The sequence below is a fragment of the Barbus barbus genome, assembly GCF_936440315.1.
Source record: "Barbus barbus genome assembly, chromosome: 31".
Classification (NCBI taxonomy): Eukaryota; Metazoa; Chordata; class Actinopteri; order Cypriniformes; family Cyprinidae; genus Barbus; species Barbus barbus.
In genome coordinates, this window is record NC_136759.1 from 16,328,907 (window position 1) to 16,344,385 (window position 15,479).

Here is a 15,479-nt window from a genome sequence, read left to right on the forward strand (position 1 = left end):
ATTAGGTACCATGTTGAACTTCCAGTGACCAGTATGAGAGAGTGAGAGCGATAACACCAAATTGAACACACCTGGTCCCCATTCACACCTGAGACCTTGTAACACTAACAAGTCACATGACACCGGGGAGAGAAAATGGCTAATTGGGTCCAATTTGGACATTTTCACTTAGGGGTGTACTCACTTTTGCGGCCAGCGGTTTAGACATGTGGGTTTGGATTTAGTTTTCCCTTCATAAAAAAAACCCTTCATTTAAAAACTGCACGTTGTGTTTACTTGTGTTATCTTTGATTAATAAAGTAAATAATTTACATTATATTATTATTCAGACAATAATATATATATATATATATATATATATATATATATATATATATATATATATATATATATATAAACAAACAAACTATTATCTTCCAACAGATTCAAAATGTACACTTTAAGTTTTTCTGCATATGAAAATGTTTTAATCTTTAGGAACAACTTTTTTCCATAATACATGTACATTCAAGATAAATTATACATCCGTTACAATACATACTTCATTCTGATGTTGGCGTCCAAACAAAAATGTACATATATATTTGAAACGATTAGAAACCAGTGCACAACGTTGATAAGGGACATAACAGTCAACAAGTAACAAAGGTTATCCACATTCAAATTGTACAGCTCTCCTGGTTAGCACAGTCTCTAAAACCAAAGTAAAAAATAGATTCTGAAATGCAGCTGAAAGCCGTGTCCTCATAGAAATCCAGGGCTTTTCTCTTTATTTACAGCGCAATAATACACACATGAAGGAGGATAATAAATGTCTCACAGTAGAAATGAAAAGAAATGATTTGCCTTTTATACACCTAATCAACAGTCTTCGAGTTGTGGTTTAACATTGCACGTGTATGATGAAGATGTTTTCTCAAACTCAATTCCTGGAGGGCCACAGCTCTGCACAGTTTAGCTCCAACCCTAATCAAACACACCTGATCCAGCTAATCAAGATCTTCAGGATCACTAGAAACTTCCAAGCAGATGTGATTTGGAGCTAAACTGTGCAGAGCTGTGGCCCTCCAGGAATTGAGTTTGAGACCAATGTTTTAGAGGCTTTGGTACATGAGCTCCTGTCAGAAGTAAACCTTTCGTAAGGGCTAAAACATCCTTTGCACTCGCACGTATTCAACAAAAGGAATTGGCAAGATTTGAGGCAGTGACTGATAGTCACATCATAAGACCACTTCTCCCATAATCTCTGTCAGCTGTTAGAAAAGTACAGTTGCTTTTTGTTTTGGGGGATATCAGCTGTTTGGAATAGCATACTAGCACTACTTCTGCAGTATACAGTATGCATACTAATGTGGGAATTGTCTGAATGCGTGAAATACCCTGACGACCAAATGTGTAGTATATATCAGCACCCTGCATGGAACATAATATCCCACAATGCAAAGTGCTTGCCTTAACAGTGCATTTCCGATATCATATCATTGATTCATTTGAAGAGAATGTCAAAAGTGAACATTTTAACTATAAATAAGCTTTATTTCCAAAATGACGATTGGATGTCACACACTGCATACTGCATTTATTTAAAAAAAAAAAATAATTTGCAGTATTGTGTGAAGTATTCAGTTAGCTAGTATTTGATTCCAAACAGCCTTAGGCATTAATTACCTGGAAGATGGGGAAGACTGTATGGAAGTGAATTACACTTAAAATGTGCAACTATTATGCAATGTTTCTTTAACAAGACACATTTGATGATAAACAACCATAATGTGCTAATAGCAGGTCAAATTTAGTGACATTTCTCATTTAAAATCCAATTTTTTGAACAGTCAGATCAGATTCAAGTAGTTCTTTTTCATAATTCGGGACATGATCAGAGATGATCATTTGCAAAATGACAAGTGTGAATAATCAGTAATAAAGATTGGATATGGAAATATGACAAGATTTATGTATACTACTGTTTAAAAGATTGTGGTCAGTAAGATTTGTTTTAATATTTTTTTTTTAAGTATCTTATGCTTACCAATGCTGCATTTATTTGATTAAAAATAGTAATATTGTGAAATATTATAATCTTTTAAAATCACTGGTTTCTGTTTGAATTTATTTTAAAATGTAATTTATCCCTGTCATGCAAAGCTGAATTTCCAGCAGCCATTATTCCAGTCTTCAGTGTTACATAATCTTTCAAAACTTCAAAATTTCTTTTACTATTAATGTTGAAAAGAGTTGTGCTGCTTAATATTTTTGTGGAAACCACACATACATACATTTTTCAGCATTCTTTGAAAAATAGAAAGCATTTATTAGAAACAGAAATCTTTTGTAACATTATAAATGTCTTTACTGTCACTTTTGATTAATTTAAAGCACCCTTGCTGAATAAAATGATCAAAAATCTCACTGACCCCCAAGCTTTTGAACAGTAGTGTACAGTATATGCAGTGTGAACAAAGCCTAAAGGTAGTGAGCATCTAGTGACTAATTAGTCTCGTCACATCACGCGGAAGCAGTTTTCAGACCCGTGGAAGAGCCTGGACCCTTTCCAGACTTTCGGACACTGAGGGAAGTGTAGTGACCCCTGATAACACCTGTCAGTGAGGAGCATCACGGGTGTCATGGAGCGACAGATTCAAAGTGCAAACGTATGGACGCAGGTCGTGAAACGTGTTACAAAGGCAACGTCATCTACTTTTACTCCGAGCTCATCGTCATCATCACCATCAACCGAAACATCGTACAGAAGAAAAGGGGCAACAGAGACACTAAACAATAAAACAAGGCATAGAAATACTAGCATAAGGTTATTGGCACAGTCCTTTTGGTCACACACTGTTTGGACGACTTCTTCGTGGCTTAGTTATTATTTAAGGGAGCTGTGCTCGAAGCCGGTTTTTATTCATCGTGGAATACTTACTGTACATTTGGCGGCCGTTAGGGAAAGGAAATGGTTGTGCCCCCTGTACGAGGCTTCTCATTTCTTATAAAAGCAGATCTAAAAGGACCTGGTGTGTGCAGGAGGCGTGTACAGCGAGAAAGAAAAAACCTCAGTCACAGTGTGCTCAAACACCACGAGCATGCAGACAACGCCAGGGTCTGACACAACGGCATTCTGTGGCAGGCAAACGATATTAAGATTCGAGACATCGAGGCAGATCCCGGGTGGTCTCAAGCCTTGAGGAGGAGATTTGGCCAGGAGGGACTTGGTGGGCGGCAGCCTACTCTTATTCTCACTTGTTCTCGATAAGGGTCTGCACCTTGTGTACTAGCTCCCGCGCTATTCGGAGGATGTGCTGCACGTCGTGGCGCTCGGCCATCTCTGTTTGAGAAGATCACAAACAATACAATTATTCAATAGACTGATACTTTCACATAGCCACATGCTGCATTTCCGGTTTAAAACTCAGTGTCGTGCTGTGATATTTTAAAGCTGAAGTTTGCTGCTACAACATCTCTTATAAAGGGTTCTTAAACTAGAGTTCAAGTATCCCCAGGGGGCTGCAAAAAATTATTATTATTATTTTTTGTTTTTTTATTATTTTTTGGGCTTTTTATGCCTTTATTGGATAGGACAGTAGAGAGCAGACAGGAAAGAATTGAGTGGAGAGAGGGGGCAGGATCGGCAAAGGACCACAAGACGGGAATCGAACTCGGGTCGCCGTGAGCACAGTTATATGTCAGTGCACTAACCACGAGGCTATTGGCGCCGACAGCAAAAAAAGATTTTATAAGGGACAGCAAAGTTAGTGTTAATGCAAATATTCATTTTAAATATATTTAATGCAGTTGAACACATTTACAGTTTTTAATATTGCCATTTCATTCTGCTTTCTAAGGACTCAAGTTGAAGGTCATTTATTGAGAACATTCCTTTTAAGGTTTCAGGTTTATACATCTTATATTACTGTAATACTGGGTAGAAAAAAAGAACACTTTTTATATATATATATATATATATATATATATATATATATATATATATATATATATATATATATATATATATATATATATATATATATATACACACATACATATACACACGTATGTACTGTATGTATGTATGTATATGGAGTCCTTGGCATTAAAAACTAAATTCAAAAATATTTACAATAAATACACTATATTCCAATAGTCGGTAACAGTCAGTAAGATTTAGAAATAAATGAATTAATACTTTTATTCAGTAGGGGCATATTAAATTGATGAAAAGTGACAGTAAAGACATACATAATGCTACAAACAACTTCTATTTCAAATAAATGATGTTCTTTTGAACTTCATATTAATCAAGGAATCCTAAAAAATACATTACAGTTTCCACAAAAATATTACGCAGAACTATCAGAATGGTTTTAAAGGATCACGTGATGTGATGCTGAAAATTCAGCTTTGCATCACAGAAATAAATTAAATTTGAAAGTATATTTAAAATAGAAAATAGTTATTTTAAATTGCAATATTTTTTCACAATTGTACTGTTTTTACTGTATTGTTTTTTTTTTTTTTTACTTTTGTTGCTTACAAAAAAAATAGTTATAACACACTACTACTTTTGAACTGCTGCCAATGGAGAAAGTTGGCTCAACCAATGGCATGTGTTTGGGGTGGAGCTATTCATTTTTAATTTAATCGATGAAAGGCAGAGAACACAGTCACTTCAGCTTTAAAGGTGTCCTCTGTTCAGTTGACTCACCGTTAAAGAACTTGATGATATCAGTGAAGTCCATGTTGTTGTCCAGGATAATGTCCCTGTACACCTCCACCAAGGCCAGTGCAATGAACAGGACAAAGTGCTTGGAGGAGATGCGAGGGGCGACCCAGATGACCTCCCATACCGCAAACACATCCTCATAGAGTAGCTCTGACACAGACACAAGATACACAGGAAGTTAAGCAATGAAGGTACAATCTGAGATACAGCATCTTCACAGTTTTTGATAACACACAGGCTCCATTTCAGTGTCTGAAAGAGACCTCACCTCTTTTGAAGTCCAGAAGGAACCAGCGGTAGCAGAAGTAGAAATGAGTGTAATCTCCATTCTGATGCATGAGCTCAAACAATTCTGAGTCAAGGATCTAAAAAAAATAAGAAAAAAAACCCTTAAATGTTCAGAACTCATGATGTCACAGATGGCATCAGAAGAACAGACAAATCACAGCGCTGACTCAGGCAGGAAGAGGAAGAAAGGTCATGTGTCATGTTACCTGTATTAGTGACCTCATATTGGCGAAATGAGTGTCCATGGCTCCTCCGGTAGGGAAATTCTGACTCATCCTTTTCATTAGCTGAATGAAACAGCTGTAGGCCAAGCACTCTTTAGAGGGGGTAAAAAAAAGAAGAGAACATAATTATAAAAATAGAATATTTCATATGTAATTTTAACTGAAAATGTTAATGTTTAAAATAGTTTCTAATATAAAAATATGCTAAATAACATTTAAATACATCAAATTAGGCCAAGCACTTCAGAAGGGGTTAAAGAGAAGGGAATATTTTTTTAATAATATTTTATTTTATATAGAATTTAAACTGAATTCTTAATATTGACAAACGATTTATATATAGTCCTTTTGTGCAACAAACCATTTTAATGTAGTCTGAATTCATAACATTTGCATTTACATGTATGCATTTAGTATTTCCAAAGCAATTTACAAGATTAATAAATAAGACACAGCAGAGAACTGCAGAGAGGAAAAAGAGTATTTTTGTGTAAGTGCTATGGTTTATATTTGTGAAGTGTTTAAGTGCTTGCAGAGGAGGTACGTCTTCAGCTGCTTCTATAATTTTGTGATAGTCTAAGCAGTTATTCTTATATGTGACCTTGGACCACAAAACCAGTCTTAAGTCACTGGGGTATATTTGTAGCAATAGCCAATAACACATTGTATGGGTCAAAATTATAGATTTTTCTTTTATGCCAAAAATCAATAGGATATTAAGTAAAGATCATGCTTCATGAAGATATTTTGTAAATTTCCTACTGTAAATATATCAAAACACAATTTTTGATTAGTAATATGCATTGCTAAGAACTTCATTTGGACAACTTTAAAGGTAAATTTCTCAATATTTAGATTTTTTTGCACCCTCAGATTCCAGATTTTCAGATAGTTGTTTCTCAGCCAAATATTGTCCTATCATAACAAACCATACATCAATGGAGAGCTATTCAATGTATAACTGTCAATTTTAAAAAATGTACCCTTATGACAGGTTTTGTGGTCCAGGGTCACATGTAATAAATATACAAATCAAGGACGTGAAACATTTTAAGAAGACTTTATGTCTGTTTCTCTATTATGTTTCAGTGTCTCACTCACCATCATCCAGAATGACCATCAGTGGGGCTAGAAGGTCACACATGCCTTGCACATAGCCAATCTCCAGATGTTCCCACACGTAACTGGATCATAAAACAAGGACAAAGACATGAGAGACTGAGGTAGACTGAGCCTCAGTTCAGCCGATTTAGAAAATTAGTTACAGTCCGTGATTTATGTTTCAATTAATCTAACAGACTGACTGATTTTAAATTCAACGAGCTGCTATTCTGAGAGACACACACAGCCGAATGAGAAGACAACAGATCACAGAGATCAACACGGTCCTCTACTGACCTGCACATGATGTTTCGCAGTTTCTCCAGGTTGCTGGTAGTGAAGTAATAGTAGTTACGATCGCAGCGCTGGACGTCTTTGTCTATTCTGTGCAAGTTCAGCGCCACCGTGTCCAACAGCTCAATCTGCTCACAAGCACATTGACAAAACAATTGACCAGAATAAATCATTGACCTTTACAATTTTGACTGTGATAATGTAGATCTGTAATGATGTATCAGCTTAAGGGGATAGTTTGGCCAAAACTATTTTCATTTTTGGGTGAGCTATCCCTTTAAACAGCAAATTCATGTACCGTATAAGAGGAGAAGGATGGGGCAGTGCCCTCAGTGGTGGTTGTGAGTTTGTCCAGCTGACTGCAGAGTTTGTCCTCACTCAGAGAGTCCCGTCCGCCCTGCTCCTCCAATACTCCAGTGGGTGTAGTGTCCTCTTCCATGCTCTGTCCGTCATCGATGCTGGACATGATTTGGGAATGTCCAGACGCTACGGAGTAGTTCCTCGAGGAGGGCAGGCCTGAGTCTGGAGAGTCAAACTCCACCAGCGGCCTCTCGTCTGGGGCTAACATGGCCGGGGTAACCACAGTGGTTAATGTGGGAGTACTTCCTCCCTCACATGAGGTGTTGTGACCCCCTGCGTCAGGCTCATCCACAGACATGAATACCTAAAAAGCAAGAAGAGATGGGATATGAGGACACAACATAACGCTAGATTTACCTTATGTTATCTAGAATTTGAAACATGTGTTGAAACATACGCACAATATTTGTGTGACACACTATTATGCTTATTAAAGTATTGGTCGGCATGCTAACACCAAATGATTATCATTTCATTCAGTAATTACAGTAAAAGCACTGAAATGTGTAATCAAAAAAAATTGTGTGTGCTACATGTTGATGCTTATTATTGAACAGTTAGAATAGCAACATATCTTACAAAAATTAACCATGGTTTTATTATAGTAAATCTGTAGATTTACAGATAAATTGTAAATTGTAAACTGTAAACTGTTTTTACGTATTGATTACCATTTGTATAAACATAGTTTTACTACAAATACCATGGTTAAACTATTGTTAGCATAGCAAGACCATGAATCCTGTGGTTATCATGGTTTTCTGGTTTTGTTTGTAGTAAAACCATGGTTAATTTTCATAAGGGATACTACCAAATGATAAACAGACTCAAAAGTATTGAAAAGTGTAATCAAAAGTGAACAATTTTACCTAATATTTGTTTACCATACATGCTTATGCTTATAAACGTATTGAGCAGTTAGCTTAGCAACATGCTAAAACCAAACATAAAAAAAAACATACATTTCATTAAGTAATCAATGTAATCAAAAACAAACAATTTTACCTCATATCTTTGTGTGGCATGTATGTTTATTAAAGTATTGAACAGTTAGTTTATCATACCAACACCACATTATTAATAGACACTGAATACTTAAAAGTCCTGGCATGTAATCAAAAACAAACTATTACCCAAATGTGTATGCTTATTAAAGTACTGAACAGTTAGCTGAGCAACATGCTAACATGATAAATAACACACATTTAATTCAATACTCCAAAGTATTGAAATGAGAGAAAAAAAAATGTCAAAAAACTGTTTTACTAAATATCTATATGTGGCACGTATGTTTATCCATACTTAAGTTCTGAGCAGTATTGAAGAGTGTAATCAAAAAAATAAACTAATTAAAAAACACTAAAACAAAAAAACAGTAGTTGTGTTCACCGTTATCAAAGTATTGACCAGTCAGCATAGCAACATGCTAATAATAAACTATATTGAAATTAACTAAGTAAGAAAGGAACTCTGTTTTATGTGTTATTCTGTGAGTGTTAGGATGTTGCCTATGTAGGCAGCAAGGCAGTTTGCTAGGTTTGTAAGTAAATAACCTATACTTACTTAAACAGAGCTTGCGACTGACCTCGTTGCTAATGGTGGAGTCCCTATGGATGAGTCTGAGGACGTGGCTGTCTATACTGCTCCCTGACGACAACTTGGCAAAGATGGCAGACTGCATCTCTTTTTCCCGCTGCTTCACAATGACCTCACATGCCTTCCACTCCCGCATAACCTGCTGATACCTTGCTGTGATCTTCTCGTCAATCTACAAAACACACAAGGGCACATCGGACATTTACTACATACATCACACCAGAACAAACTATTGTGACAAAGAAGTGTGCTTAAAAAACTTTACCTGAGACATGTCTTTCTTGTCCATCCCAAACTTGTAGTGGCCAAGCAGAAATGGCCACACCTCCTTTCTGATCTCATGCTCCACCCCTCCATAGTAAACCAACCTCAGCAGCTCCAGCTCCTTATAATTCTGGCAAGAGAGAAAAAGGGACAGATGGAGACAGCAGGACTACTGCAACCTACAGTACATGTCACTGACAGCTAGTACCCTCTAGTGACCGGAGCTGAAGAGTACTAGGCTAACCTTACAGTCTTTCTGATATTTACTCCACACATCTTTGCTGAGCCCTCCAGAGGCTTCACAGGGCTTGTCCGGAGGGACAATATTGTGGTTGACCAGTGCTGAAAGGTGCGTCCTCACAGTGGACAGGTGCCGACAGTAGGCCAGCCCTACAGATGGAAAAGTGGCATAAGAGCATTACAGCACTGTATGCATAGCTGAGGGTGTTTTATACTAATTGATATGAAAAATTGCACAGATTTTCTTTGGACTTACAGCCATAAAACGCTCGAGACACAATCTGTCTCTTCATATTTTGGCACAGCATCTTCAGTGGAATACTGGACACAGAGGGGAAACATCCGTTACATCTTTCAATACAGGAAGACTAGTCAAATGCTTTTGCAAAAACATATGCAAACTACAGCCAAACTGCATATATATATTGCACTCATTAAAATATTTAACATATGGGTGTATTTGTTTTTTAAATTTGGACACTTATGTCCCGGGGATCTTAACTTTTTCTTTTGGTAATATGAAAGTCACTTTAAAAATAATCCAAGCTGTTTATGTATCAGTTTTAATGTCAGACTTCACATCTTAAAACAACCAAAAAAAAAAACCAACAAAAAAAACTATTTCAATATTTATTGTGTGATAATGATTTATATAAATCTGTCCAAAAAAAAAAAAAAAGTTTTCACTATGGTTAGTCTCAGAGTAATGACCTTATTTACATATTTAGGATGCATAAAATGCTGAACAAGACAAAGTTATCTGCAATTTTATTCCAAAAAATGTACTTTCCACAACATAACAACAAAGCAATTCATGGTGGAAATGGCAATAATATTATAGAACATTAAATAAGATTATATATTCTATAATATTATAATATTTACTTTAAGCTAGTATGTATTATATTGACCAAAAATAACAGTAAAGATTATCTTTAATGTTACAGAAGATTTCGGTTTCAAATAAATGCTGTTCATCAAGGATCATGTGACACTGAAGACAGGAATAATAAGTAGGCCTACTGAAAATTAATTAGATGTAATTCAATTAGATATTACATTTGTATTAAAATACAAAACAGTTGTATTCGATTGTATTAATATTTAACAATATTACTGTTTTTATTGTGTTTTTTAACAAATAAAACTCTCACCGGTCATGCATGCAGGTACAGCTCGCTGGAAGCTCAACAGAAGCGTTGCTGCCCCCAGTGGAGCAGGACAGACAAGATGACATATGACTGGTGCACTCGCCCTGCTGCCATGACGACGGGCTGCCGCCAAAACCCTGCATCTCCATCATGTCCCCGTGGTCTATTAGGGTGTGGGAGTGGAATAGACAGAAAAGAGGCAGAGCGAGAGAAAGAGAGAGGAATTAAGGGATGAATAAGCAAACATGAAACCTGCTCTAGTAACCTGCATTTGAAGAACATATTTGAGATATGTGACTATTAATATGACTAGGATCATTGAAAATGGGCATTTTCTTTCCTCTCAGAGCTACTCTACAATAAGAAGCAGTTGTATGGTGGAAAGCTGCCATATGCGAATTCATTTCACATCCTAGACACCATGATACATCTCTCAAAAGCCTCAGATTCACTGAATTTCAGGCCTCAGCTCAACCATGAGATAATTAAGGAAGAGTAAAATGCATCCTTAACTGCATTTCAATATATCTGATTTGAATGTTTTATATATTTAGCAATTTGTTCATTCTGAATGGTATTTAGATTAGGGCTGTCAATCAATTAAAGAAATTCATTACATTGATTCAATTATATATCATATAATTAAAATTATATACATTTACTCACATTAGTTTTGATTGAGAAAACACCTAATTTAAAATCATTTAAAGACATTATTTTGGCAGATAAAAATCACTTAATAGACATTAAGATAAGTGTCTTTAGATGTTGTAATATGCATTTTATTTTCATATTACTGACCATAAAACTATCCGTTTGTCCATATGGGCACAACTGGCTTTTGCATTATGTCTACACTGTTTTTTGTTTTGTTTGTTTTTTTAATATTAGTCTCTGTACGAAGGAGTAACAGTTGAGTCAAGTCTTGCTGTTTTTTAGCATCTCTCGACATAAGCACTGCAATTTTAAGACACCATATCTCCAGTTTAAAGTACTTTGGCTTTTTAAATGTCTTGATATCCCTTTCTTCTGCCCAATTCTGTTGTTTTTTTTAATGTAAGGACACATTGCCTGCACTCCATAAGTGTGTTTTGCCAAAAAGCGTTATCTAAAGGTTGTACTTTAAGCTAGAACTGCTGTTTAAAGTATAGGTGGGGGAACAATTAATTGCATATTTTGTTCTTTTTAAAATAATACCACTAAACACGATAAATTGACAGCCCCAATTTAGATGTACTTTTCCCCCCAGATATTTATTCCTGTCAGAAATGTCCTTAAACACACATAATGAAATCAAAGCAAACCTGAAACATAAGGATATCAGAAACATGCATCTATGAATGAACAGAAGGAAAAGGTGTAAAACGATGCGGGGATGCCATGCCAGGAGACCTGCCAATCAATCGATCGATCAATCAATCACAGTGTCACAAATCAAGCCAGGCACTGGTAGAGCTTGGAGAGGAGTATAGAAGGACAGACAGTAACCATTCCTACCATGCTGGATGCATCAGATTGAACCATGACAAAAATAAAGACAAATCAAGAAGAGGAATGTATACTGTGTGTAGTTGTATAAAACGCAAAGAGAGTGAATCAACTGAACCAAAAGAGTCGATAGTAAACATAAATGCTCTTCACCTTAATTCTTCAGGTTGGAGCTGGTGACCTGCTATACACTGGTTGTAACCAAAATAACAATGTGGACAGAGAGCATGTATTCAATATCTGTCCCTAAACGTCTGACGTGGGCTATGGGACTCTGGTAAGGCTATGATCGAATGGGCGACGCGTTCACGGAACGATTCGTGTGTCTACTACACCAGAACCCCACAGGACCTAACCGATATAATGAAAGGTGACTGCAGTTAGTGAAGAATTACAGTGAACAGCATTGCAGAAAACCGGCTCAACACAGGAGGAACACCAAAACAACAACAACATCGACAACTCAAACCAAAGAAGAAAAGAGAGAATTCATAAAGGGAAGGAGACTCAGTTTTGACAAGTAAGCAGTGGAGCGCATTCACCGCAAAGTTTAAAAGGAAAAAGAAATAGAATACATAATGTGTGCAAACTTGACATGCAAAGCCCTCAAGCATTTGGCAGTGAAACCAAATAAAGACACAGAACCTAAAAATAACCAAGACTTCTCTAAGGACTTACTCATGTCAACCAAAGAGTGCAAAAGGAAAACAGCAAATCATTGGAAGCATTGCTGCCTGGCCACCACAGTCAGGCCCAACAGTGCAGAGAGGAGGAGAGTCTGAGCTCCATGAACGCACATCATACCTCCTAGGGCAGTCGGGTAGTGTCGGTGTATGTGTGTGAGAAGGAGAAAGGACGCAGAGTTGTAGTGTGACAACGTGGCAGGGCAGCGGAAGCTCTCCTGACTGTGAGAAAGGTTAGCGTAGGTAACCCCCGGCAACGGAGGAGTGGAAGGAAAAGAGTGACGACAGTGGAGGAGAGTGAGTCAGGGGGAGAAAGATGTGCACTGTACTGATCTCACACACACACACTTAAAAACCCAAATAATAAATATAAAAAAATTATATAATATAAAAATAAATAAAATAAAAAATGTTTCAACATTAATATGATGTGAATTAAATTAAGAATTAGAATTTTTCTACATCGTTATAAAAGTTTAACACTACATACATTTTAGTAGCAAAACAGATTTGTTACATATATATATATATATATATGTATATATTGCACTTATAAAAATGTATTACATTTAATAAATAAAATAAGAATAAAATAATATAATATATATAAATATAAAATAATAATAAAAAAAATGTTTCAACATTCAAATTGTGCAAATACAATCAATAATTGGAATTTTCTGACCTAGTTATTTTGGCTCAGAACTATACACATTTTAGCAAAATACATTTGTTAAACATATATACATATTGTACTTATAACAATTTATTACATTTAATATAATAAATAAAATAAAATAACAAAAGAATAAAAACTGTTTCACAGTTTAAATTATGCAAATAAAACCAATTATTCAAATGGTCTTACCTAATTATTTTGGGTTAGAAGAACTATTAATTTTAGCAAAATAGATTTGTTGTTACAGTATATGCATGTTGCACTTATAACAATTTATTGCATTGAAGATTAAAATAAAATAAATTAATAAATGTTTCAACATTATGAAACTTCCAAATTATGGAAATTAAATCAGTAATTAGATTGTTAAAATAATGTAGTTATTTTAGGTTGGAACTATACACATTTTAACAAAAAAGATTTGTATCAATTAATATACTGCTACTGTACTGTATATGCTACATTTAAATGCTTATAATACCCAACATGGGAGTGTGTGGCATTTAAGACAAATTTATGATCCAACATTGGCATACTGTTGTAATACACATTCTTACATACTTTTCTTATTACTAGAACAGTATGTTCTTGTGGTGTTTAGTGACTTTCATATACACACACACACACACACACACACACACACACATACATACATACATACATACATATCCCTTGTTCTCTTGTGCAATGGAATGCACGTGTGCCCCACACATTCAGGGTCTTGTGCCACTTGACCTGGCAGCAAATATTACCATGGTTACAAGCATACAGATCAGGCCAACAAATTTAAGAATGACAAGGGTACCATGATGCCCGAGGCGCCTACTGTGTCTCAATCTGCCCTCACTGACCGACAACGGGCTGCACTGCTGGGTCGCTGCTTGTGGGGACCAGGTAACAGTTGGGATGAAAAGAAAGTGGGAGGAGAGGAAGGATGAAAGGAGGGAGGGAGAATGAAGTGGGCCACTGGTGATAAAAACCTTTCATGACATTAGGATCTGTGAGGTTCCGTGAGCAGATCATAGAGATCATAGCGTGAAGTCTATCTTCCTCCTCCTCATCGTCATCCAGAGAGGGCGCACGACTGCCCGTGGTGTGGTGGTAGTTTATAGTGACTGCTTGGGCAATAAAAGAACACAGTTTAGCACCCGCCTCTGAAGCAAGTCACGCTCCACTCACACACACTGCAAAAAAAATCATTTTTAAATCATTATTTTCTTCTTGTTTTGCAGTACAATATATGAGCATGCTTAAAACGAGCACAATTGCATAACATATTAATACTTGTTTTCAGAGAATACATCTTGAATTAATAGTTATTTTAATAGTTTCTTCTTGTTTTAAACCTAATTTTAAGCCTTATGAAATTTCAATTTATTAAATGTAAATTTTAAAGTTTTTTTAGATTTATGATCAAAACAAAAAAAGGTCATCCTAAATTTAAAATTAAATTAATAAAATTAATGATAAATTAATACAAAAAAGTATTTGAATTAAAATGTAATTCAAGATATGTTCTTTGAAAACAAGGCTTGATATCTTAAGCGGTTTTGTTTCTCAAGTAAATGGATCTTGTTTTGATATTTTAACTGGAAAACAAGACAAAAACAGTGTTTGACGATGATTTTTTTTTTGCAGTGCATACATACACAGATATAAAAAGGAGCACTGTCATCCAAGTCAGAACAGTTGAAAATCTAAAGGCTCACATAAAACTCACATCCCTCCCAGCAGCCTCCACAACGGCTGTTATGTTCCACAGAAAAGTGAGAACAAAACACACAGACAACAATGATATGCGGGGATGGTGACTGATGCAGCCCTGTTCAGCATTCACACATCCGGGAAATCAGGTCTGGCTGAACAGTGGCTGCGAGTAATGGATATGTGAGTACCAATAGGGTTTTAAGATGTGGATTGGCCCCAAAAAAGTACTTTTGGATGCTTAAGTCACACTTAAAATGATATGAATTTAATTATAATGCAAGACTCATGCATATTAATGTGTGACTTTGAAGTTTTTAATGCTTTTGGGGTTACTGTAGATGGATGAATGGATAGATGGACAGATACTGTATGTGTGAAGAGAGATGACAGGCACATTTCTGCTGAGACTCACTTGAGTCGTGACGGTGTCCTGGATAGACAATGCGAAACACATAGTCTGCAGCGATCTGCTCCTCTCCATCTCCATCCTGATCTACTAAACGGGCCGTGCTGTACCTCTTACGGAGCTTAGGGAAGACTTTACCCTGTTAGGCAAACACACAGAGTCATAATCAAACTAAACTCAGCTTCTCACTTCAAATAAGGAACATTTTGTAATTAATTTGCAGTGTGTCAACAAGCAAAAAAATAGAATCTGATGTTTTTTCATCAGAACAGATTTGG

General features: G+C 36.0%; 1 protein-coding gene across 1 annotated transcript in view; it reads right to left on the bottom strand.

Moving 5' to 3' along the window:
• Positions 1-1,087: 1,087 nt before the first annotated feature.
• sgsm2 (small G protein signaling modulator 2) overlaps positions 1,088-15,479 on the bottom strand; it is a 46,241-nt gene continuing 31,849 nt past the window's right edge. Inside the window, exons 11-24 of the mRNA XM_079387403.1 lie at positions 15,208-15,340; positions 14,069-14,206; positions 10,242-10,401; positions 9,344-9,408; positions 9,092-9,237; positions 8,849-8,977; positions 8,573-8,755; positions 6,926-7,291; positions 6,631-6,755; positions 6,334-6,416; positions 5,215-5,324; positions 4,989-5,085; positions 4,703-4,870; positions 1,088-3,325 (exon numbers count right to left, since the gene is read on the bottom strand). Of these exons, the coding sequence (XP_079243529.1) occupies positions 3,237-3,325; positions 4,703-4,870; positions 4,989-5,085; positions 5,215-5,324; positions 6,334-6,416; positions 6,631-6,755; positions 6,926-7,291; positions 8,573-8,755; positions 8,849-8,977; positions 9,092-9,237; positions 9,344-9,408; positions 10,242-10,401; positions 14,069-14,206; positions 15,208-15,340 (1,992 nt within the window). The 3' untranslated portion in view covers positions 1,088-3,236. The remainder of the gene's footprint in view (positions 3,326-4,702; positions 4,871-4,988; positions 5,086-5,214; positions 5,325-6,333; positions 6,417-6,630; positions 6,756-6,925; positions 7,292-8,572; positions 8,756-8,848; positions 8,978-9,091; positions 9,238-9,343; positions 9,409-10,241; positions 10,402-14,068; positions 14,207-15,207; positions 15,341-15,479) is intronic.